The sequence below is a fragment of the Emys orbicularis genome, chromosome 15 (assembly GCF_028017835.1).
Source record: "Emys orbicularis isolate rEmyOrb1 chromosome 15, rEmyOrb1.hap1, whole genome shotgun sequence".
NCBI lineage: Eukaryota > Metazoa > Chordata > Testudines > Emydidae > Emys > Emys orbicularis.
This window is the reverse complement of record NC_088697.1, coordinates 1,010,364-1,036,669: the sequence shown is the minus strand read 5'-3', so window position 1 is coordinate 1,036,669 and position 26,306 is coordinate 1,010,364. Positions and strand designations below refer to the sequence as shown.

General features: G+C 48.8%; 1 protein-coding gene across 1 annotated transcript in view; it reads right to left on the bottom strand.

The window, feature by feature from the left end:
• Positions 1 to 6,708: 6,708 nt before the first annotated feature.
• Positions 6,709 to 26,306, bottom strand: part of ZCWPW1 (zinc finger CW-type and PWWP domain containing 1) — a 33,641-nt gene continuing 14,043 nt past the window's right edge. The window contains exons 8-15 of the mRNA XM_065417300.1: positions 25,348 to 25,468; positions 21,690 to 21,765; positions 20,323 to 20,427; positions 13,709 to 13,792; positions 12,340 to 12,415; positions 10,808 to 10,863; positions 9,449 to 9,488; positions 6,709 to 7,019 (exon numbers count right to left, since the gene is read on the bottom strand). Coding sequence (XP_065273372.1) covers positions 6,709 to 7,019; positions 9,449 to 9,488; positions 10,808 to 10,863; positions 12,340 to 12,415; positions 13,709 to 13,792; positions 20,323 to 20,427; positions 21,690 to 21,765; positions 25,348 to 25,468 — 869 coding nt within the window. The remainder of the gene's footprint in view (positions 7,020 to 9,448; positions 9,489 to 10,807; positions 10,864 to 12,339; positions 12,416 to 13,708; positions 13,793 to 20,322; positions 20,428 to 21,689; positions 21,766 to 25,347; positions 25,469 to 26,306) is intronic.

Below are 26,306 nucleotides of genomic sequence, written 5' to 3'. Positions count from 1 at the left end.
CATCCCCAGCTTCTGGCAAACAGAGGGTAGGGACACCATCCCCGCCCATTGATGGACCTATCCTCCACAAACTTCTCTAGTTCTTTTTTGAACCCTGTTCTAGTGTTGACCTTCACAACATCCCCTGGCAAGAAGTTCCACAGGTTGACTTCTGCTTGATCTAGAGCGCCTCTTTTAGAAAGCGTGACCCAGTCCTGATTAACAGACCCCAAGCGATGGAGAACCCAATTCTAATGGTTAATTCCCTTCCCGGTTAAAAATGTGCACCTTATTTCCAGTCTGAATTTGTCAGCTTCCGGCCGCTGCTAGATTAAGAGATCTTCTCCTCGCACAGGGGATGGATTCACTTCTTCACCTTCTCTTCCACCAGCTAAATAAACCGAGCCTCGTACATCCGCAATGTGAGAGAGAGGACTCAGGCAATCTTAAAGCGACCAACTTGCCAGTTCAGCAGTAGCTGCTAAGGAAGGTTGTGATTGATGCATCATGGAGAGGCTTCCTGCACCTCAAGAGAAACATATTTTCCCAGAGCCCAGGTCTTTCTTTAAAAGCAAAAAAAAGCTTTTACGAATCACGCACCGTGATTTATCTGAGAGGAAACCGCACAGAATCTGGGAGATGTAAATAAACCAGCATGACATGATACAACGGGGTCTAAATATTTAGCAAATGACAGAAGGAAAGGGGGGGTGGGGGTGGATTCAGACCTTGCCTGGGAATTTACTTTGAGAGCCAGAGGCCAAATACTTTAGCCATGAGGATTTCCCTGGCTTTAAGCGTAACGCATCGGTTCTGCACACTCATACATCTGTGACCCCCTGACAGTGAATTTTGGGATGGGATACAGGATCCATTGAAGTCACAACGCCGGCCTAAATTTTGATCTTCCGTGGCTTTGGTCAATTAGGAAATTCTTGTCACTTTTCTTCATGGTATAAGAAGTGTTGTGGATAAGACATTAAATTGCAAATCAGGAGGCCTGGGTCCTATTTCCGCTTTGCAGCCAGCTCTCATCCGTGCTACGTGCCTCAGTTTCCCCTCTATTTAGACTAATTTTTTTGGGACAGGGGCTCTTTCTATGAATGCGTACAGTGTCTGAAAGAACAGGGGGCACTCTGCCTGAGTCTACAGAGAGCCTGAACCAATTGCAACGAGAGGTAGAAAAGCCCTGAGTGTAACTGACACAGTGACAGCCGGAGACAAACGCTCTGAAAGGAGAGAACCACCCCTAGTGTAACTGACACAATCCTGCCTGAGTCTGCAGAGAGCCTGAAACGCTGTCATTCTCCATGCTATGTCAACTCTAAAATTCAGTGATTTTCGGTGCTGATGTGGCATGTTTCAGAGAGGATAGTTTTAGCAGATGGAATGGGGGCAACAGTAGGTGGGAGTTGGCTGGAAATTGGGAGCTGCTGTGGTGGGGGGAAAAAATGCAGAGGGAAGAACAGAAGAGAGACAGATGGGGAAGGAGAGAAGCAGAGAAAAGAGGGATGGGGGAAAGAAAGGATGCAAAGGAGAGAGAGCAGTGACCTAAATTTATCATGGAATCTGGCCCTCTGCCCCAAATTGAGCCTGACACCCTTGATCCAGACACCCGAGGCCCCCCTTTATGCATCCGATAGCGTGACTGAGAATTAGACTCATGAAGAACCAGCGGCCACAGGAGTAAAAGCCAAACTAATTCAAATACGAAATAAAGCACATTTGCAACAGGGTGGGCGATTAACGACCTCATGAATTTTGACCACTGCTCACTTAAAACCCAATACATGCACCAAAATTCACAGGCCGCAAGGCCATTGGCAAGTGAAACCTTCCCAGAGCTGTTGGGGATAATCTACAGTGTGGCTTCAGCTTTTCTGCTCAGGAATCTGATCTCAATCCCGGTTTTCTGCTTTTGAAAACTTTCAAGAAAAACGCCTGTACATTGTATTTTTGGGGGTCCCCCCCCCTTTTTTTTTTTAAAACACAGCTGCTGCATGATGTAGCTGCTAGGACTGACTCCTGGCATGACAACAATGCCAGCATTGTACGGCGCTGGCATTTTAAAAGCAGTTAGGCCGAGCGCCTGAGAGAAGGCAACTGAGTTATTGTACCTGCAGCGGTGGATGAGCGAGGGCAGTGAGCGTGAAAAGGAGAGACAGGATGGTGACACTTTTGAGCAGTGGGGATTAACGTCGACTCGGAGCAGCGTTTTGAACACTTGGAAGGAGCGATGTCTGGAGTTTGCAACGGAGGGGTGAAATTGGGTTCTTTTGTGCTACCCCCAGGCTCTGCCACTAAGCTTGCGGTGTGACTTTGGGCAAGTCATTTCCTTTCTCTGCCCCTCTGTCTAGTCAAGACTGTGAGTTCATGAGGAAAAATGCCTGGCACAATGGGAGGCCCTGACCTTGGGTGGGGAAAGCGCCCGGCGTGAGGGGGGCACTGATCTCGAACAAAGAAGTGATTTCAGTAAGAGGGTCTGTGCAGCGCCTGGCACAATAGGGCCCCTGATTCTGGTTGGGCTCTGATTGTTACGGTCATACTAAATCATAACAATACAATAAATACCTACCCCACCGAGACGTAATGGTGAGACGTAATGAATTGCTGACAGTCCGAGATAAAGTGTCACGCCTTTAGACTCAGGAACGTTCTCCACAAAGAACTGGTTCAATTCTCATTGCTTGAGACATTTAAAACTAGGCAAAATGTTGAGAAAACCACACCATCAGAACTGACGAGGTGCCAGCTAAGATAGACGGAGGAGAGACGATCTACCAAAATGGAGCTTTTCCGTCTCTGGGCCCAATCCAGAGCTGATATAAATTGGTGTCACTCCTCTGCAGTTTACAACCTTCTACGATTGGATGAGAGAACCCAACGGCTCCTGGAGTTTGATGATATCTGATGTTAGGGCAGAAGAATCTCCCCTGTAGTGTAGACCAGGGCACAGAAGGTCACTGTTTGGTTTTATCTTGACCTTTCTCTGGGATGTTTCAGCAAAGCAGTGGTAAGCCTTGGATTTTTGCTGGTCTGCTTCTTTATTGGGTCCTCTGATCCTTCCTTTTCCTCTTCCGTTTTCATACACTTTTTACCTCACGTAGGCTAATTTATCCCTGATTGCCTTGGCTTGATGTTGGACCTTTCCCCTCCTCAAAATTTACCCATGCCATAATGCGCCCAGAAAACTGCCGCTCCATGAGCTTGGCAGGTGGTGAGTTATCATGGCTGCTGCCGACTAGGAGGACTGAGCCAAAAGAAATCTGATGAGGTTCAACAAGGACAAGTGCAGAGTCCTGCACTTAGGACGGAAGAATCCCAGGCACCGCTACAGGCTGGGGACCGACTGGCTAAGCGGCAGTTCTGCAGGAAAGGACCTGGGGGGGTTACAGTGGACGAGAAGCTGGATATGCTGGAAAGGCATAACGAGTGGGGTTCCGCAGGGGTCTGTTTTGGGACCGGCTCTGTTCAATATCTTCATTAACGACTTAGATATTGGCATAGAAAGTACGCTTATTAAGTTTGCGGATGATACCAAACTGGGAGGGATTGCAACTGCTTTGGAGGACAGGGTCATAATTCAAAATGATCTGGACAAATTGGAGAAATGGTCTGAGTTAAACAGGATGAAGTTTAACAAAGACAAATGCAAAGTGCTCCACTTAGGAAGAAAAAATCAGTTTCACACATACAGAATGGGAAGAGACTGTCTAGGAAGGAGTACGGCAGAAAGGGATCTAGGGGTTATAGTGGACCACAAGCTAAATATGAGTCAACAGTGTGATGCTGTTGCAAAAAAAGCAAACATGATTCTGGGATGTATTAACAGGTGTGTTGTGAGCAAGACACGAGAAGTCATTCTTCCGCTCTACTCTGCTCTGGTTAGGCCTCAGCTGGAGTATTGTGTCCAGTTCTGGGCACCGCATTTCAAGAAAGATGTGGAGAAATTGGAAAGGGTCCAGAGAAGAGCAACAAGAATGATTAAAGGTCTTGAGAACATGACCTATGAAGGAAGGCTGAAAGAATTGGGTTTGTTTAGTTTGGAAAAGAGAAGACTGAGAGGGGACATGATAGCAGTTTTCAGGTATCTAAAAGGGTGTCATAAGGAGGAGGGAGAAAACTTGTTCACCTTAGCCTCTGAGGATAGAACAAGAAGCAATGGGCTTAAACTGCAGCAAGGGAGGTCTAGGTTGGACATTAGGAAAAAGTTCCTAACTGTCAGGGTGGTTAAACACTGGAATAAATTGCCTAGGGAGGTGGTGGTATCTCCATCTCTGGAGATATTTAAGAGTAGGTTAGATAAATGTCTATCAGGGATGGTCTAGACAGTATTTGGTCCTGCCATGCGGGCAGGGGACTGGACTCGATGACCTCTCGAGGTCCCTTCCAGTCCTAGAATCTATGAATCTATATGAGTCAACAGTGTGCTCTTGTTGCCAAGAAGGCTAACGGCATATTGGGCTGTATTAAGAGGAGCATTGCCAGCAGATTGAGGGAAATGATTATTCCCTTCTATTCGGCACTGGTGAGGCCACATCTGGAGTATTGTGTCCAGTTTTGGTCCCCCCACTACAGAAGGGATGTGGACAAATTGGAGAGAGTCCAACAGAGGGCAACGAAAATGATTAGGGAGCTGGGGCACATGACTTATGAGGAGAGGCTGAGGGAACTGGGCTTATTTAGTCTGCAGAAGAGAAGAGTGAGGGGGGATTCGATAGAAGCTTTCAACTACCTGAAGGGGGGTTCCAAAGAGGATGGAGCTCGTCTGTTCTCGGTGGTGGCAGATGACAGAACAAGGAGTAATGGTCTCAAGTTGCAGTGGGGGAGGTCTAGGTTGGATATTAGGGAAAAGTATTTCACTAGGAGGGTGGTGAAGCACTGGAATGGGTTCCCTAGGGAGGTGGTAGAATCTCCTTCCTTAGAGGTTTTTAAGGTCAGGCTTGACAAAGCCCTGGCTGGGATGATTTAGTTGGGCTTGGTCCTGCTATGAGGGGGTTGGACTAGATGACCTCCTGAGGTCCCTTCCAACCCTAGTCTTCTTTGTTTGTATGACTAGCTAAGAAATGACTCCATGTGCTAGATTCTAGAAAATATAAAGATGATCCCTGCCCCAGCGAGCTGACAGTCTAAGTCTAGGACAAGTGGCGAGAGACAGACACAAGGAAACAATGCCATAATGTTGGCCAGCATGATGGGCAGTGGTCTTTTATCAAATGATCTCTAGTCGGACATCAATTTACACTAGCTGGGTATCCGCTCCTATGGATTTATTATCATCTTGGCTGGCTAGAGTAAAACACCGTTCGATTCAATATTCGATTCCAGTATAAAATTCACACTTACAAAAAAAGCCAGCCAATCAAAGCTTTGTTGTATTAGGAACCTAACTAAGTGTGTCGAGATTTAAAGAATAATCAGAGAACCTTTTGCTGAATCACATCTGCTACATCCTAGGAACGATTCTAGATTCCCTACATTCTGTTTCCCAGACCCCTGTGACTCCCCTTGCTCCTTTCAAATATCTGTAGATGATTATGTCATGTCTAAGTCATTACTTAGTCAAGCTACTCTGATTGGTGTGGAAAACCAACGTTGTGACGCAACATTAAAAACAATGGAGTTAAAGACACTGTAATGAACCAAGAATTGGATTTTTAATCACACTTTAGCTTATCTACATCCAGGTAACAAGAACCCAGCCCGACTGCAGGATTTTATTAACATGTAAACCGTTACTTGTAAGTGAGTGTTTAACCGGATGGTGGTCACAGCCATAAACTCCTTAAGTCCTAGTTCTGCCACCTTTATTCAACCCTTAACTTGGGCTAAACTCTCTGAGTGTAATTTATCTCTGTGGATAAAGTCTATTTATGTCCAACTTATGGGTTGGTTCTCTCTACAGGGCAAATTTCACCCTAGTGGATGAATACAAGCCAGTCTTTTTTACAAGTTTGTAACAGATAAACATAAAACTACAAATCCAGTAACTAGTTAAACACAACAGTAGCAACTAGGAAGTCCAGGTATCACTGGAGTTAGAACATAACAGATTTATAGAACAGTAACATGGGAATCTAGATCAAGGACTCTGATGATGCCAAATGCTTTCAGATCTGGATACCCAGTTCCCGTCGATTTTACCATCCATATTCATCAGGCAACTTTGGAAATCTCAGCCTTAATGTACCACTTTTACAAATAAATGCAACAATTTATACATAGGGGTCGATCTGTAGCTGATGTAAATCCGTGTAATTCCATTGACGACGCTGTACGCTAGCTGAGGATCTGACCCCGTCAACCAACCCCCATCAACCAATTCCTTGAGTGATCAAAAACTGTTTTGTTTTGTTTTTAAAAATCACTCATTGCCAATGGAATCTAAGGAAACGACACATTACACGAGGCTGGAAGAATTAAACAAGATCCAGCACCCTAAGTTTTAAGAAAACAGGTCAAGTCACTTATTGTGGATTTTTTCCCCCTATCTTTACAGATGAATATTTGAGAAGGGGGAGAGGGAAACCTTTACAGTCAGAGCTGGATGTTAAAATCCACGTCTGCTGTCCCAATGGTCTCAGATCTTCATCAAACATAAACCAAGTTTAAACCAGATTGAATTTCCTAGTGGACACTTTTCTGGAACGCTTTCTAATTTTTCTCTAATCCCCACTACCTTCAGGGAGGTAGCTCTGGTCCCCCATGGCAGGTTTGTTATTTCAATGGCTACTCTTCAAACAAGACCAGGGAACACTCTTCCGATGATTCGTTTTTCTCCGCTTCCTGGCTCCCACGTGCTTCCTTGGCCTTCTCCAGCTCCCTCACTTCCTGGAATTCCTCAAAGATCTCATCACTGCTACTTGACTGTGGGTGGCTCCTGGTGGTATGGTCTTTCACCTGCAACATCTTCACCAGCTCCGGCTTCAAGCCGTCTCGACAGGACAGCGTCAGGTTAACTCTGTTGCCTCCTGCTGGCGGTTTGGGCTGGCTGGATCCTGAGCTGTTGCTTCCCAGAATGGTGAACTTCTTCTTAAGGCCTGCAAAGAAGAGAGACCAACGCAATCCTCAGAATCCAACAGGGAAAAGGAAGAATTAATCATATCGGAGATCCACAAACCCTCCCCTCCTCTCCCACTGGGAAATCAAGTGATGAGTCAACGTAGCCTCATAGATCAGGATTCTCCAAACTTTTCCCACAAGATCCCTATGGCACGGGGACAGAATGCGAAGATAAATCCATTAAAGGCTCCATTACTACATAAGAACAGCCATATTGGGTCAGACCAATGGTCCATCTAGCCCAGTATCCTGTCTTCCGACAGTGGCCAATGCCAGGCGCTTCAGAAGGAATGAACAGAACAGACAATCATCGAGTGATCCATCCCGTCGTCCACTCCCAGCTTTTCTGATTTGCACTCCTACTCCAACGTGTTTACGCTGCTCCCCGTGGTGGCTGGAGGGGATTCTGATCTCTGGGTCCATTCAATCCTTGGCCTCATGGCTGAACAGTACTCAAAACTCTCCTTTACCATATTCCTCAAGGAATCAATTATGAAACACTTAGAGGAGAAGAAAGTGATCAGGAACAGTCAGCATGGATTCACCAAGGGGAAGTCGTGCCTGACTAACCTAATTGCCTTCTATGATGAGATAACTGGCTCTGTGGATGAGGGGAAAGCAGTGGATGTGTTATTCCTTGACTTTAGCAAAGCTTTTGATACAGTCTCCCACAGTATTCTTGCCGCCAAGTTAAAGAAGTATGGGCTGGATGAATGGACTGTAAGGTGGATAGAAAGCTGGCTAGATCGTTGGGCTCAACGGGTAGTGATCAATGGCTCCATGTCTAGTTGGCAGCCGGTTTCGAGCGGCGTGCCCCAGGGGTCGGTCCTGGGACCGGTTTTGTTTAATGTCTTTATTAATGATCTGGAAGATGGTGTGGACTGCACTCTCAGCAAGTTTGCAGATGACACTAAACTGGGAGGCGTGGGAGATACACTAGAGGGTAGGGATCAGATACAGAGGGACCTAGACAAATTAGAGGATTGGGCCAAAAAAACCCTGATGAGGTTCAACAAGGACAAGTGCAGAGTCCTGCACTTAGGACGGAAGAATCCCATGCACAGCTACAGACTAGGGACCGAATGGCTAGGTAGCAGTTCTGCAGAAAAGGACCTAGGGGTCACAGTGGACGAGAAGCTGGATATGAGTCAACAGTGTGCTCTTGTTGCCAAGAAGGCTAACGGCATTTTGGGCTGTATAAGTAGGGGTATTGCCAGCAGATCGAGGAACGTGATCGTTCCCCTTTATTCGACATTGGTGAGGCCTCATCTGGAGTACTGTGTCCAGTTTTGGGCCCCACACTACAAGAAGGATGTGGGAAAATTGGAAAGAGTCCAGTGGAGGGCAACAAAAATGATTAGGGGTCTGGAGCACATGACTTATGAGGAGAGGCTGAGGGAACTGAGATTGTTTAGTCTGCAGAAGAGAAGAATGAGGGGGGATTTGATAGCTGCTTTCAACTACCTGAAAGAGGGTTCCAAAGAGGATGGATCTAGACTGTTCTCAGTGGTGGCAGATGACAGAACAAGGAGTAATGGTCTCAAGTTGCAGTGGGGGAGGTTTAGGTTGGATATTAGGAAAAACTTTTTCACTAGGAGGTGGTGAAGCACTGGAATGGGTTACCTAGGGAGGTGGTGGAATCTCCTTCCTTAGAGGTTTTTAAGGTCAGGCTTGACAAAGCCCTGGCTGGGATGATTTAGTTGGGAATTGGTCCTGCTTTGAGCAGGGGGTTGGACTAGATGACCTCCTGAGGTCCCTTCCAACCCTGATATTCTATGATTCTACGATTCTAAGTTGCTAGCCAGGAGGCCAGCTGGTGCCAACCGTGACGGGAGGGAATTGAACTGAGACTAAAAGCACTCTGTTTCCAATTGGACGCAACCAGATTTATCCACCTACAGATTCTGCCTCAAAACTCTCCTTTACCGTACGCTAAGACATCTGCCGGCCATGCTAACCCACACTGCCTCATTGTCTGCTTGTATTCATCCTTCTGTCTGTCTCTATCTCTTGTCTTATACTTAGACTGTAATCCCTTTGGGGCAGGGACCATCTTTTTGTTCTGTGTTTGTACAGAGCCTGGCACAATACACTAGAAGTAATTATAACACTACTAACCAGTAGACCATGCCTCCCTCAAAAACAACAAGTGATGGTGCTGTTTGGGAAGGAACGGTCAGCTGTCTGAAGCGGATACGAATTTCATCCTGGCTGATTTGGACAAGTATACATGAGTTTAAGGCAACTGAAAGTCAACTTCCCAATTCCTCCTGCCCCGTGAAAGCCAGGATGGTAGGAGAGTGAGCAATTCTAGTTTAAGTATCACACCCCAACCTTTCTTAATTTGTTACTTTACCTTACTTGGCATTGAAAGCCACTGCAGGAGTAGCTGGGTTGTATCACTAACCTTTCAGAAAGGTTTTCTCCTTGAAATCTGAAGTCGCAACCTAGAACCCAAGTATTGGTTAGTCAGACATGAAAGAGAATATATATATATTTTATACTGCCATGCTGGGTCCAGCTCCAATGCCCACACTTTAAATGGGTGTTGACCAATTGGAAATACACCTCTACCCCGATATAATGCGACCCGATATAACACGAATTCGGATATAACGCAGTAAAGCAGCGCTCCGGGGGGGCAGGGCTGCGCACTCCAGCGGATCAAAGCAAGTTCGATATAACACGGTTTCACCTATAACGCGGTAAGATTTTTTGGCTCCCGAGGACAGCGTTATATTGGGGTAGAGGTGTAGGTTCAGAAAAGAGCAACGAGGATTAATTCAGCCCCATGGCCTCTGTTATGCCGGGGGTCAGACTAGATGGTCTCTTCTGGCGTGATAATCTATGATCAATTTGAGGGCTGGAAAAGGCGCCTTGTAGCAACATAGTAAGGACGTGGTCTATCTAGCTTATCTGAGATTATATGATCCCAGTCTATGAATAGCTGATCTCTGAAAGAAGATCTCTGAAAAGGACTCTTTAGTCCAGCAGATAAAAGCAGAGCAAGATCCAATGCACGACAAATGCAGGCCTAAGCGGTACGTTTTTAACAGGAAGAGTAATTAACCCCTGGAAATACTACTGACCCAGGGATGTGGTAGATGTGCCAACACTTGACATGTTTAAATCATTGTTACACTGTAAGCTCATTTTCTCTCTGTTAGGGCAGCGCTGACTGAAATACAAATCTTAAAAAGAAATGAATGAATCGTACAGTTCCTTGATGCGGCTTGATGTAGTCCTCACTGATTAGCTCAAAGCACATTAATGAATTGTTAATACAAATTAGCAGGGTCCACGTGGACAGTTAGCTCATGCCAGATTCACACCCCAGCATGCTGCAAACTAATTGTTCATGTAGACAAGGATCTAAGTGACTTATGCAAAGTCACAGAGCGAGTGAACCGAACATGGGTTTCACAAATCCCAGGATCTTTTAGGAAGAAATCCAGTCTTGTTTGAAGGTCTTTTGAAGCTCCTCAATTTAAAGACGCTACAGCAGCCAGCCCTTGGAACTCCTTCTGCTTTTGTCTGCGAGATCTTCTCTTATTCGCTTGGATAAACTAAACAAACTGAGCATTCCCCTAGGGGCTAACAGTCCAATAATCTTTATGGGCACGGTTGTATCTGAAAGCATCGGTGACACATTTACTATATGGCATTTTTGTTAGGGTGGGTGGGGGGAGAGACGGAATCAATGGAGAGACAAGAGAACAAACCCCCTTCTTTTAAACCATCTTTTCCCATCTCCGGTTTGACGTACCATATTCTCATTTCCATCACAGGGCTGCTTCTCCTCACTGGCCACGTTGAATAGCTCTAGAAGACAAGAACAATAACTCACTCTCCAGAGCACATGTTTTAAAATCTTACGACAAACTTACTGAAGATTTGAACCAGCGTTCCTGGTTCTAGCGTCAAATCCTAGCAGATGTACCATTATTCCAAAAGGGAGCACCACTGGCGGCAGCAAGCCCGGGGGTGGGTGGGGGGGCAAAGGAGGCAATTGCCCCACCACCCGGGCGATTTAATACAGAGGGAAGAAAACCACCCTGTGGCTACTTTTGGCCACAGGGCCGCACAGGTAGCTCCTGCTACCAGTCTCGCCCTCATTCAGTTCCTTGCCATGCCACAAACTTTGTGTGGAACCTTAGGCAAATCACATAAATCTCTCTGGTATCAGGGGGTAGCCGTGTTAGTCTGTATCTACAAAAACAACAAGGAGTCTGGTGGCACCTTAAAGACTAACAGATTTATTTGGGCATAAGCTTTCGTGGGTAAAAACCTCACTTCTTCGGATGCATAGAGTGCATCCGAAGAAGTGAGGTTTTTACCCAGGAAAGCTTATGCCCAAATAAATCTGTTAGTCTTTAAGGTGCCACCAGACTCCTTGTTGTTTTTATAAATCTCTCTGTGCCTCGGTTTCCCCATTGAAAAATGGGAGTGATTCATAAATTCTAAGGCCAGATGGGACCACCATAATCCTGTAATCAGACCTCCTTTAAAACACAGGCTGCTAATGTTTCCTTTGAGTGAAAATCATGCTACAGGACGACACCACACAAGACTTAGCAGGGACTCTAGCCACTGAAGGCTGGGATTTTCATTAAATCTGCCTCCTTAGCCCCTCTGAGACGGGAGTGCTGAATGCAACCCTGACCCACTGCTAGATAGACACCAATGACCAGAATTACCATTATTTTTAAATGAGCTGCTTTACAATAGCACTGGCGGTCCCTGCCTGAAACAGTTTACAGTCTAAATAAACAAAGAATGACATGAGGTTCTGCGGCCTCTATCATACAGGAGGTCAGACAAGATCATCATCAGAAGGATGTTGAAAGACTGGCGAGGGGGCAGAGAAGACCTACCAAAAGGATTGGAGGGCTGGAAAAAATGCCGGAGAGTGAGAGACGTAAAGAAGCGTGCTCCGTTTAGCTTATGAAAAGAAAACGGAGAGGTGACTTGATCGTGATGTAGGGAGAAAAGACGGGGTACTAAAGGGCTCTTTAATCTAGCAGAGAAAGGCGGAAAAGAACCAGCGTCTGGAAGCTAAAGACAGACACGTTCAACTCACTAACAAGGCACCGATTTTTTCCCCGTGTGGGTGATTAACTTCCCAGGGCAGCAGTGGATTCCCCACCGCTTCCTCTCTTCCGATCCAGACTGGAAGATCCTTTTGTCCTGCACAAGTTAGTGGGGTCAATACAGCGGGACTTGGGTGAAATTCTTTAACAATTTGCAATTTGACCTGGAGGATATCGAGGGGGAAAGCTCCAGGCTACAGCATGATACCTTCCGAGTCCTCGTGAGCTTCTAGCAATCCTCCCTCACCGGATCGACTGATGAACCCAAATCTCATCACTCTCTCCTGAGGGAGGGGAAGAAAAAAAAGAGACATCTGATGAAATCCTGGGAGCGGTGAGTGGAGTCCACTGATTGCCCCTTGATTTAACAAAGGACTTAACTTCAAACGCACAAATGGGGCAAAGGTCGTAGGGTCAACATGATTGACCACAGGCAGAGAACTCCGGACAAGACCCATTGCTCCGAGATGGCGTCTAGGTGTTTAGAGGACACCGTGTGGACAAGGGACCAGGAAACGGCCCCATAGCCATAAAGAACCACTACCGCATTCTGAATAAGGCCCTCTTCTTCCAGAACCAAAAGCATCTACACAGGGAGTTAATCAGGCTCAGTGACTCAGGAATAATTCCTTGTGTAGACAAGCCCACGCCTCCTCATCTCAAAGCATCTTACAACCGTTGTATGATTAACCTTCACGATACCCCAGCTGCAGCCTCGTGCATCAGTGCCAGAGAGTTTTCCCCAGTGGTGCCCGTAGGGGCAGCCCCACCCAATGCCAACTACTTAAGCTGTGAGTGAGGGTATAAACTAAATCACCAGATGCTTGCCCAAGGAGGAATAACAGGGGAGGAGAACCCAGGAGTCCTGACTCCCCGCCCCCATTTTTTCTAACCACTAGAGCCCACTCCCCAACCAGAGCTGGGGATAGAACCCAGGAGTCCTGACTCCAGCCCCCACTGCTCTAACCCACTAGACCTCACTCCCCCCCACCCCCAGAGCCAGGGAGAGAACCCAGGAGTCCTTATTCCAAGCTCCCCCTCACTCAGGCTTTAGCCTGTATCCCAGCAAGCTCAAGTTACTAGCATGACAGAAGATGAGTGATGTGTGTGGATGGGGTCGAGTTAACATAGGGTGACCAGACGTCCCGATAAAATCAGGACTGTCCCGATATTTAGGCGTTTGTCCCACGTCCCGACGCAATTTGTCCTGATATTTTGCAGCACTCTGCTTTTTCTTGTGTGTGCGCGCACGCTCTGTCGGCAGCACTCTGGTGGGGTTTTTTTTTTTCCTCTTTGCTCCGCCGGCGGCACTCCGGTGTTTGGTTTTTTTTGCTCCGCCCCCCCATTGTGTCCTGATATTTTCTTCCTCTCATCTGGTCACCCTAAGTTAACAGGAGCACTCGATCGACCTAATACAAGTTAACCATGCCGTGAAGATGAAGCCTAACTGTCCCAGATCCAAAGAGCAAGCAAGCGTTCCCCCCCGTCCAACACCCGCAGGGGCCCACAGGGAAACCTGCAAAGATGCTGGGTGGATGCTGATTGGTCTGACCTCAGCAGCCCGGCAGCGTTCATACCTGAATGCTGATCCGCTCGGCTTCCTTCGCCATCCTCACAGCAGCGTCCAGTTTCTGGCGGGAATCTTTGCTCCTGAGCGTCTTCTGAAAGAGCAAGACAGTTGGTCTTCCCACGGCGCCTAAAATGCGCCAAAACTTTCTCTCCGTCACTCCCCCACCAGGGCCAGTGACAATAAGAAAGACAGGGCAGGGCATAAAACTTTCTGGTACCACCGGCTCCTTGCCAGGGGAAAAACTGACCCCTGAGGAGAGGAACAGCACCAGATGTTTGTTCAGCTGTCTAGCACAATTGGGTCCTGGTCCGTCCCCCGTGTGGGGAAATCGGGGGACACTAGGTATGGGGGGAAGAGGAATGAGGGGCACACAGAGCCCCCCGATATGAGGCCAAAAGTCCCTGAAACAGAGGCAGACGGCAGGGTGGCACACATAGAACCCCGGAGGGAGCATAGAGGCATCCGAGGAGCTCACTACTCAGGACACTACATGTGTGACCCTTTCCTTGCATTAACTTAGCACCCAGAAGGCCCAGTCAGAGATTGTGGCCCTAGTGTGCTGGGCCCGGCTCAGAGAGCGAGAAACAGTCCCTACGCCAAAGCGTGTAGCCTCTAGACAAACAAAGAATTGAACCCACAGCACCAGCAAGTCCTGCTGACCCAAAGGCCATGGGTACAATGAATCACAGGACCGCAAACAGACACGCTCGCCTTATCTAGAAATCAAGAGGAAGCACATTTCCTAAACGGCTACGCACCAGCTGGTTTTTAAAGGGACTGAAAAAATAGAGCAAAGCCGTAAAAAATGAAGGGGAAAAAGGGGCAGAAAAGAGTCTCACGTGTGATACAGAGTGGCACGAACTAGATCTCCCTGCTCATGACCTGACCTCCATGGCTGCGGGTGTGCGTGGGCCTCGTGCATCAGTGCCAGAGAGTTTTCCCCAGTGGTGCCCGTAGGGGCAGCCCCACCCAATGCTAACTACTTAAGCTGTGAGTGAGGGTATAAACTGCAGAGACGCCCCATCCCTCCTCCAGTTCCTTCACACCAGAACTCAGTAGCAGATGCTACGCTAAGGAAGGTGAGTCGTGCAATGGACGTACGCAATCCAGCCCAAAGAACCAACAGTCATCAGAAGGTAGGTAGCCGTTTTTATTTCTCTGAGTCCATGACATGGTAGCTGATTCTCGATCTGATACGCCAGGAGGAGGGACTTGGAGTCTCATCGGAAGAGGGACAGCAGGACTGCCTTGTCCACATTTGCCTCGAAGCGGCCGACAGTGAGAGTGTAGATTGACAAACGTCCACAATTGAGAGGTGTGCCAGAAAGGCTGCCGAGGCTGAGGCTGCTCTGTTGGAGGGCACCGTGAGTCTATCAGGAGGCGTTACTCCCACGGTGATGCAGCTGGGGATCCACATGGAGAATCTCTGAGTTATCAGATGACGTGCCTCATGCATTCCACGTGTGACACAAAGAGATGGGAAGATGCCAGGAAGGCTTTGTCCTGTCCAGGTAGAAAGCCAACGTGCGACGAACACTGAGTCTGGGAGGGTCTTCTCTTATCCCTGGTGGTATGCGGCTTTGGAAAGACTTGGAAGGTGGACAGATTGGTTCATGTGCAAGTCAGAGGCCACCTTGGAGAGGAATTTAGGGTGCGGCCTAAGCTGGACCTTGTCCTTGTAGAAAACTGTGTACGGTGGATCTGTGACCAACGCATCTAGTCTATTGGCCACTACAAATGTGACCTTTGCTGATAGGTGCAGAAAAGAGCACAGTGCGTAGAAGGAGGGTCCGTAAGAGCAGACAAGCCCAAAGTCAAGTTCCAAGATGGTGTTGGTTCTCTGACCGCCGGGAATAATCTATCGAGACCTTTCAAGGATCTGATTGCGAACAGGTGAGGAAAAAACAGCCTTGGCATCTATTCGAGGACGAACAGCCGAAATGGTCGCTAGACGCACATTAACAGAGTTGAGCGTTAAACCCGACTACTTAATTTGCAAAAGATGGTCCAGGGTTGTGTGAATGTTAGCCTGAGTTGGAGACACATGATGGAGAGCCATCCAAATGGAGAAGCGCTTTGTAGGTAGTTCCCGTGGAAGGTTTCCTACAGCTGTTGAGAAATGGGTTTCCTCTACACACAACCACTGATGAACCATGCTGTGACGTGGAACAGCTGAAGATTTGCAACACTCGTCCACGGTTCTGCGTCAGGAGGTCTTTGGCCACCGGTGACAGTAAGGACAGATTGCGGAGGTCTGAATACCACGTCTGTCTCCACCAAGCAGGAGCTATGCGGATTATTCGGCTGTGCTCTTGCTTGAGTTTGATAATGACCATCGGGAGTACTGGTGAGAAAAAATACAGGAGGTCCTTGTCCCACGGAAATAGGAAAGTGTCCGATATCGATCCAGGGCTGCAAGATGTTCTGGAGCAGGAATGGGGACTATGACTATGACCCAACTGGCAAGGAGGTGACAAGAATATCCTGATGTTAGTCTGTACATTCTGAGTCACCAAAGAATAGCATGTAAGGTCTTAAATGCAAGCGAAGGTCATGTAAGGTCTTAAATGAAAGGCAGGGTCATCTGCATCATTGTGAAATGCACGTACAAATATTATGTAAGGAGTTATGTATGAATGTATGCTAAAAATGAGTTCCCAAAGTCCGTGTTAAGGCAGGTTTCTCCTGACAAAGGATGTTTATTCTCCCTGTCTCTGTCAGTCCCCATGTAAAATAAGCATTATAAGTTAACATGATGAGGAGCCATTTACACATGAAGTCAGTGGGGGCATGTGAATGCGGCCGGTAGGCAGCACACTGGAGATCATCCCGACTCTGAGGTACTAACAATGAGCTTTGGAGAATATAAGGAGAAACCAAGGGAGACACCACTTTATCCTACACCGAGGATGTGATCAGGCAGTGCGATTACATTCATGAAAATGGGATCTCAGCCAGGCTTGGTTGTAATGCTGCAAAGGATATTTGGGTAAGATAAACTGATTTAGCCTGTTTAGTCTCTAAGAACCATGTTACGGTTTTATTTTAGATGTAACCCTTCTGTTTCCATTATCCTCGCTCGCTATCTCTTAAATCTTGATCTTTGATAACACACTTACGATTGGTTTCACTATAAATATATCTCAGTGCTGTGGTATTTACAAGGCAAGCCTGAGTTGAATCAAACAAGCTGGTGTTTTGGGGAGTGTGAAGGCTGGACGCTACAGCGGAATGCTTCGAAGGGGCATGAGGACGGGAGTGCACCTATTGTTAACCTGCAAGGCAAAGGAAAAGGAAGAGGAGACTGCTGGGCAGCTAACAGACCGGATGTGTCGGGGAGAGGACACCCAGTCTCCCTCTTGCTGGAGCTGGGGGGAAGACAGCGACTCACAGTCCTGGGTAGCCTAGAACCGTCACAGGGACATCACCTGTTCTGTCAAGTTGCAGATAGGTCCATGGATGGAAAACCTCCTACGTGAAACACTCAGGCCAGAATGTTTGCGTTGAGAGACCAAGCCTGGTCTAAACTGAAGGATCTGGTCAGACGATCCGTTAATCCATTTGGATACACCAGTTCCATAATCGACTGCCTCCTGGACCTAGCACCACCTTAAAACATCGCTGTGGTGTTGTGAGAACCTGGGCCATCTGGCCTCGGATATGGGACTGGAATTTCAAGTGATCCATCCCCTGTCATCCAGCCCCAGCTTCTGGAGGAGGTTTACAGACGCCCAGAGCATGGGGTTGTGTCCCTGATCATCTTGGCTAACAGCCATTGATGGACCTATCCTCCAGGGACTTATCTATTTCTTTTTTGAAGCCAGTTATACTTTTGGCCTTCACAACATCCCCTGGCAAGGAGTTCCACAGGTTGACTGTGTATCGTGTGAAGAAATACTTCCTTTTGGTTGCTTTAAATCTGCTACCTATTAATTTCATTGGGTCACTTCTAGTTCTTGTGTTATGCAAAGGGGAAAATAACACTTCCCTATTCATTTTCTCCACACCATTCATGATTTTATAGACCTCTATCACATCTATTCTTGGTCGTCTCTTTTCTAGAGTCCCAGGCTTTTTAATCTCTCCTCATACGGAAGCTGTTCCATACCCCTAATCATTTTTGTTGCCCTTCTCTGCATCTTTTCCAATTCTAAGATATCTTTTTTGAGATGCGGTGACCAGATCTGCACGCAGTATTCAAGATATGGGTGTACCATGGATTTATATAATGGCATTACGAAATCTTCTGTCTTGTTAGCTATCCCTTTCCTAATGGTTCCTAACATTGTTAGCTTTTTCGACTGCCGCTGCCCATTGAGCAGATGTTTTCAGAGAACTATCCACAATGACTAGAAGATCCCTTTCTTGAGTGTTAACAACCTGATTTAGACCCCATCCTTTTGGGATTATTTTTTCCAATGTGCATTAATTTGTACTTATCAACATTGAATTTTGTCTGCCATTTTGTTGCCCAGTCACCCAGTTTAATGAGATCCCTTTGTAACTCTTTGCAGTCTGCTTTGGACTTAACTATTTTCAGTAATTTTGTATCATCTGCAAATTTTGCCACCTCACTGTTTACCCCCTTTTCCAGATCATTTACAAATGTGTTGATATGACGAACTGGGACTGTTCTTACTGGGGTCTGTGAGTGCTGACAGGGGAGTGTGGCTGGGATAGTCTGCATTGGGGGGATGGGAGACTGACTGGAAATACCTGAGCCTGTAACATGAGAACCCAGGAGGGGGCTGGGGCGAGGTGACACCTTTGCCCGGGAAACGGGACAAAGGCTGTGGGAGGGGTCGCTGAAGGCAGAGTCTGAGGAGCTGGCTAGTGACCAGGGCTGGGAGGCAGACAGGGCTCTGACCTCCCAGGGGGGCTAGGGTGCCCGGGGGACCCCAAGATGGACCTAACTGAGGGGGTCCTGTTGTCTGTGCCTGCAAGACCTGTCTTGGACTGTATTCCGGTCGTCTAAATAAACCTTCTGCTTTACTGGCTGGCTGAGAGTCATGGTGAATCGCAGGGAGCCGGGGGTGCAGGGCCCTGAGTCCGCCCACACTCCGTGACAACTGGTGGCAGCGGCGGGATCTACTGCACCCCGTGGACGGCGCTTCCTGCAGTAAGTGACTGGGGAGAAGTAAAACGAAGGGGGATTGACGGGGACCAGGCGTGCTGAGGAGTCAGAGAGAGACGGTTATCACCCCTGGGAGTGTGTGACCAGCGAGAAGGATTTTTGCAGTAACAGGGTCCCCCGGGGGATCGCAGCGAGTGGTCCCAGGGGCAGAGGAGTCTGCAGCTCGACCCTGGCAGAGAGGTGGTGACCTCGAGAAGGGCTGGCACACTAGGGGTCTCCCTGGAAACTGTGGGGAGCGGTGAGCACACAGGCCTGTGAGTGGCCAGCAGGAAGATGTATGCCAAGCGGCTTAAGAGCGACCTGGTGGAGCTGTGCAAGCAGAGGGGGGTGCGCATTGGGAAGCTCACCAAAGAACAGCTCATTGCCCAGCTGGAGAAGGGAGATCGCGCGAATGAACTGATCCCTGTATCTGAGGGAAGCAGCCTGGCAGATGCAGCGCAGGCCCCAGTGTCTGTCCCAGCTGGGAGTGGTGAGCTGGCTGCTGAGGGCTTCCCGAGACCCCTCCTTCATATGCCTAGGGGAAGGGTGGGGAGGAGCCCAGCGAATACCGAGGGCGCCGTGACCCCCCCGGCCAGCAGGGGATCCTCCCGGCAACGCTCGCCGGCCAGCAGGGGATCCTCCCGGCCACGCGCAGCATCCATGGAGCGGAATGGGCTGGAATGGGAGATAGAGCTAAAACTGAGAGAGCTGGAGGATCGTGAACACCAGAGACAGCATGAAGAGAGACAGAGGCATCATGAAGAGAAACTGAGGCAGCATGAACGGGAGGAGAATGAGAGACAAAGGCTGCATGAAGAGAGAGAGAGGCTGAGGCATCATGAACTGGAGCTGGCGAGGCTGAAGGGCCGCGAGCCCCCGGCTGCGGTGAGTGAGGGGGGACCCAGGACTGCACGGAACTTTGATAAGTGCATCCTGGCCCCACGTAAGGAGGGGGAGGACATGGATGACTTCCTGGATGCCTTTGAGACGGCCTGCGAGCTGCACCAGGTTGATCCTGCAGACAGACTCCGGGTTCTCACCCCCTTACTGGACCCCAAAGCCGTGGCCTTGTACCGCCAACTGGAAGAGGCGGAAAAAGGGGACTATGAACTATTCAAAAAGGCCCTGCTACGTGAGTTTGGGCTGACTTCTGAGATGTACCGGGAAAGGTTCCGGAGTCAGGATAAAACCCCGGAGATCTCATATCTGCAACTAGCCGTCCGCATGGAAGGATACGCCAGCAAGTGGGCTGATGGGGCCCAGACAAAGGAGGACCTGGTTAAACTGCTGGTACTGGAGCAACTGTATGAGCGGTGCCCATCCGACCTGAGGCTGTGGTTGAGGGACAAAAAACCAGAGAACCCGCGACATGCAGGCCGGCTGGCCGATAAGTTTGTGAAGAGCCGGTCAGGGGCTGGCCGGGAGGAGTCCCAAAGGAACAGTCCCAGTTCGTCACAGTTGAACAGCACTGGTCCCAGGGCAGATCCTTGGGGTAACCCGCTATTTACCAAACCCAGGCTCTCTGTGGAAAACGCATGGAAGTTCCTCAGCATGGTCGCAGAGATCCAGGCGCGGCTGACAGATTCGCCGAAAAACGTCACATGGTACTTGGACTGAAAAGAGAAATGGACAGGACTGAATTAACTTTGTGTCAGATTGTTACATTAACTCCTAGAGACAGACAAGGTAGGTGAGGTGTCCCTGCTAAATCCACGGTGTCTGGTTGATGTCCTCAGTGAGGTAAGCCTTTCAGTGGGATGAAAGGTTTGGTTGGCATGGGATTGCAGAGACAGCAACCTTTGTTCTGTGAGGCTGATAAATGACCAGACAAGGTGTATATGGACTCGGCAGAAGCTGTGTCAACCACACCGGTAATATGAGGAGATGGGGAAGTCTGTTATAATTGGGGGGGGGGAGAAAGGTATGGAGGGTGTGACGAAGTGGGAATGTCCTTAATGTTTTCTCTGAATACTGTGTGTGTGCCTCAGTTTCCCCTATGCATTTCTTAAGTATCTAGGTGGTGGGATAAGGGGGTGTGATTGTTGCAGAGCCTTGGCCAGTGTGATGCTATCTGCACAGAGAATGGCCGACACGCTGTCTCCTGGGAACTGATGGCCTGGGCCCCTCCCTTGCAAAGGTGCCAACTGAAGGTGTTGGAGAACAAAGAGATCAGGTGACCTCCTGGCCCAGGACAGAGACAAAGGCCAGAGGAGGGGCTGGAGAGTTTCAGTTTGGAGCTGGCTGGGGAAATGGAGGGGGGCCAGACGGGGCTCTGGCCTCCCTGGCCCCAAGATGGACCTGACTGAGGGGTCCTGTTCTCTGTACCTACAAGCTCTGTTCTGGACCGTGTTCCTGTCATCTAATAAACCTTCTGTTTTACCGGCTGGCTGAGAGTCACGTCTGACTGCAAAGTTGGGGTGCAGGACCCTCTGGCTTCCCCAGGACCCTGCCTGGGCGGACTCGCTGTGGGAAGCGCACGGTGGGGCAGGGGATGTTGAATGCTCCGAGGTCAGACCCAGGAAGGCCGAAGCTGTGTAAGCTTCTTGCCCTGGAGATCCTCTGCTCCGAGAGAGGAGGCTCCCCCAGAGTCCTGACTGGCTTCATATGGAGTAGTTCCAGAGCATCACCCGGTGACTCCGTGACAGAGGAGTACACACAGAGCCCTGCCATGGGGAGGAGTGGTGGGAACAGGGGTAAGGAGAATGGGGGGCACACAGCCACTGTCATGGGGATGGGGAGCTGTAGGGAGTCCCCAACATAGAAGGGGATGGGAGGGTGGCACACAGGGGGCTTGTAGGAGGAACGGCGCCCTCTGGTGGGTGTAATGAGTTCACAGTGTGTGACCCCCCCTTGTGTAAAATACAATACTGCTTACAGGAAGAGAATCCAACCGGGATGAAAAGAGGAAATACTCCCCGATGTCAGGGTCACACTCCACCATGGCAGGCCACCTGCATGCACAACAAAAGGGGAATAGCAGTACGGGTCGGGCCATTAATTTTCTGATTTCCTCTGAGAAGTTAACACATAAAAAGGTGGGAGTTGGTTTACATGGTACCAACGTTTAGAGCACTGTTCAGTCAACCTGCTCCGTCCATCACTGAAATCAAGGATCCTTAGAAGAACGGGATGCAACAGAATAAAATGTGAGGAAGGGAACGAGATAGATACAGGCAGCCAGCGGCTGTGTTTTCGACTGTAGTCCACTCCCAGTAAGTCAGCTGGCCCCTGAAATGTCGATATTGCTTTCTAGAAGGGTACAAGAAGTGGGACTAGTGCAGTGGATAACACATTTGTGGTGATTTGTTGACACAACGACCTCTGAGGTAGCCCAGCAAGTTGTGCTGGTAAAGTATATCTTCCAGAAAAACATCCAGACAGATTGAGCTCCTTCTGGGCTTGTCTACACTACCGCTAAAGTTGATGTAACTTACTTCGCTCAGAGGTGTGAAAAAACTACACACACACCCCCGAGTGATGTAAGTTACATCGACTTAAAGCAGTGTCTCCCGCCGACATATCTTCCACCTCTTGGTAGTGACGGTAATGAAGACAAGCCCTAAATCTCTGAATTATTTTGGGGGCAGTCCCATGGCCCGTGTTATACAGCAGGCCCGACCAGATGATCACAACAGTTCCTTCTTGCCTCTGAACCTATGAATCTCTGAGTCGACAGTGCACGTTTTTGGGAGGTCGTTCTGTTTCAAAAGGCCCTGTTGGTGGGTTTTGTCAGGATTAGCTATCCCAGTATAGCTGTACTGGCAAACCCTCTACCGTGAACGCAGTTGTATCCGGGCAAACGCACTTACACCAATAAAGCTTATGTTGGTTCCCCTGTACTGGTATAGGCATGGTTAGCCCAGTATTATGATGTTTACATGAAGGCTTTGGATATGTCTGCATTACAGAAACTATTGGGGAGAGGGATAGCTCAGTGATTTGAGCATTGGCCTGCTAAACCCAGGGTTGTGAGCTCAATCCTTGAGGGGGCCATTTAGGGAACTGGGGTAAAAATCTGTCTGGGGATTGGTCCTGCTTTGAGCAGGGGGTTGGACTAGATAACCTCCTGAGGTTCCTTCCAACCCTGATCTTCTATGATCCCGACAGGAGGCGGACAGAGCCTATCCTGACAAAGGGGGGGGGGGGGGGGGTTCTGTTGCTGTCGGAACATCACCTCCCCAAACGAAGTTAGCTATTGGTATATCTACACTTCACACACTACAGCGGCACAACTGCCCCGACTGACGCAGTTAAGCCGACCTAATTTTCTAGTGTAGATCAGGCCTACCTTAACGGTCACAGCTGCGTCTACGCTAGGCTTTTTCACACCCCTGACCAAAGCAGCCATGCTGACGTAACTTTTCAGTATAGCCCAGGCCCTTCCCTGGCATAGCTCGGTCGGTTTAAAAAAAAAAAAAAAATCAAATCACACCCCTAACCGACATCCCTGTGCTGGAAAAATGTAAGTATAGCCTCGACCTTCTTGTTGCTGAGGTCCTGAGGTTTTAATAGCCGTCTGCCATCATAAAACCTTTAAATTCACGGGCCTGGCAAAACTCCCGCTAACAGCAACGGGAGAGGAACTGGGAGCTGTTCCCCTTCTAGACTGCGTAGTCCTAGAGAGTAAGAATCGATTGTCTTTTAAGCCCGGCGCCCTTAAATTTCAGGCGAACGCCCGCCCGTGCGTGGGTCTCCCTGCAGGGGCAAAGGGCCTGGGGGAGCCTACGCTGAGCGACTGAGATTTGCCAGCTTCCCGTCAGGGGAAGAGGCCCCTGTCTGTTTTTCAGCTGAAGACAGCAGCTGCGGCTGCAGAGTGCCCAGAAAGGGCGAGGGATTCCAGCAGTCAGCTGTTGTAAAGACCCAGCAAGCCAGTCTCAACTGGAGAGTTTTTTTGCTGGCATCTCTTTGATCCCACCGGCGTGGAATAAAACAAGATCATGTGGGAGGCAGGCCAGGCCTTCTGCACTGCAGCTTGTACTCCCAGCCTCTGGCTCCCCAAGCGGGCGTGGGCTAATGAGCACGTCCCAAAAGGGGGTGTGAGCACACCCTGCTGCCACACAACTGATATCTGCCAGCATTTCTAGTCTCTTTCACCCTGTGAAGATCACAGGACATCTGAAACACCGATATACACATATTACACGGGTATCACTTCCCGCACTGTTGAGATGCAGCCACCTCTGGGGTGGAATGAGGCAGCTGTTTATACAGGGATCCTTCACCGAGATGCAGCCACCTCTGGGGTGGGGCAGCTGTTTATACAGGCGCTGAGATGCAGCCGCCTCTCGGTCAGAACGGCTATACAAGGAACCCTCATCCAGTCCTGAGATGCAACTGTTTCTGGGCAGGATGGCTTCTTATATAGGTATCCCTCACCAAGTGCTGAGACACAGCCACCTCTGGGGTGGTGCACAGCAGCAGATAAACGGTGCACAGTAACACGGCTTAGCACTTTGGGGTGGGAGATGAAGAAAGATTTTCATAGCCCATTGAAACTGGAAGGGGGAATTTGGGGAAGCAGAACGGAATGAGCAGTGGGAATTTTACTTGTGAAGGGTAGATGTGATCTTTGGTTTTATGTCTGACTCAGAGGCCCGCGGCACCAGTATTTCCCTATGTAACACCAGAGGCCGTGGGTGGGAGGGATTTGGAAAAGTACTGCAGTGGGACTCACCCACTGATTCACAGCTCTGCCTCAGTCTCTGTGGAAGAGCCATCTTGGGTCTGTCTAGCCTAGCCCAGGCGCGAGCAGCCACTCTGCAGAGCCGTATCCGAGGGTGCTGAGTTCTCACCGGTGCCGAGATGCCCAGTGTGTCACCAGGGCTTCGGGGGTGCATCTCCTGGTCCTTAACACGGCAGTAAGCTGAGCCACTCTATGATTTCTCCCCAGTGAATTGTGGGCGAACGCGAACCTGTCTGTCCTTCTGAGCACACAGCCAGGCCAGATTCAAAAGCACCACTAAACTTGGGGCAGAGGATTGTGTGTGTGGACGGGAGCCGGGATAGGGGAAACACCCAAGTAAGAGCCCAGGTTATCTGTGCACTGAAGACGTAGCCCCAGTGTTTCTAGGCCCCAGCTCTTCCCCGTTCAGAAAAATAACCCTGTGCTTGTCTTATTTATTTAGCCTGTCTCTCACTACCTACTTGTGCAGCGCCTGGCCCCGATCTCCAATGGTGCTACTGTGTTATTTTAAATTATTTATATGAGAGGAACAGCAAGAGGCCTAAACTGAGATCAGGGCTCCCATTGTGCCAGGCTCAGCGTGAGAGACAGTCACTAACCCAAGAGCTGACTGTCTATCTAGCCAAAGGTTGGGAGGAGAAACTGAGGCACGGGGCGGTGACGTAATGTTGCCAATGTCACTTGGCAGCCAGGAATAGATCCCAGGTCTCTGCAGTGCCAATCCAGGGCTCTATCCCAAATGGGCCACACTGTATGTTTTACAAGTGCACTGTGCAGTCTGTTTTCAAAAGCTTCTACCTCTGTTTATAGTTAAGTGGCTTAACATTTTACCAGCAGTATTGACACCTACCATGGATAGCCAAACTGTTTGGCCCATATGATCGACCCAGGCACGTAGGTAGCATAGACGACCTCGTTTTCAGATCCCGACCACATCTCCTCGGGTACATCGCAGCTTTTGTACTGCAGGTCTGCAACAAACAAACCACATCAACCGTCACAGCTGAGCAGGAAATAGCCTCCCACGGGAAATTCTGAGAATTGCGACATTTTGTTTAATCTCGCGTCGGGGCGCGAAGTAGAAATATCAGAATTTTTCGTGAAATGAAATATTTCATTTCAACCTTACCATATTGTTTTGTTTCGACTTTATTGTTTTGATTCATCTAATATAATATAACGTAATATAACATAATACAAAAGTCAAACAGGTAACGCCGGAACCAAGTGTTCAACCTTGTCGAAATGAAACCTGCCTCGCAATGAGAGACTAAAGAAACTCAATCCGTTTAGTTCAAGGAGCAGGTTAAGACTTGACTTCATCAGAGTCTATAAGTACCTGCATGGGGAAAAAGGTTTCTAATACTAGACAGCTTTTTTAATCTAGCAGACATGTGGATTTTCCATCATTCGGAGGCTTTAAATGAAGACTGGCTGTCTTTCTCAAAGACCTGCTATAGCTCAAACGGAAGTTATGCAGGAATCCTTGGTGAAATTCTTCACCTTGTGCTACACAGGAAGTCAGACTATGTGCTCAGAATGGCCCCTAAAAAGTCTATGGATCTGTTTATCCTCAGCTAGTGGAAATCGGCATTGCTGGCTGCACTGAAGCCAATGAATGATTTGCTAATTCTGAATGTCAGGACACCTAGAGGAGAAATGCTCCTGGCCTGTCGGAGCAGGAACAACGGAAAGGTGATTTTTGCCTTAGAATTGCAATCGGGTTGGATCTACAGCCTCAGCACCAACCAGGACAAATTTCAAGACTTCTCGGCGCTTGCAACCAGGACTGGGTTTTCAAAAGAGAGC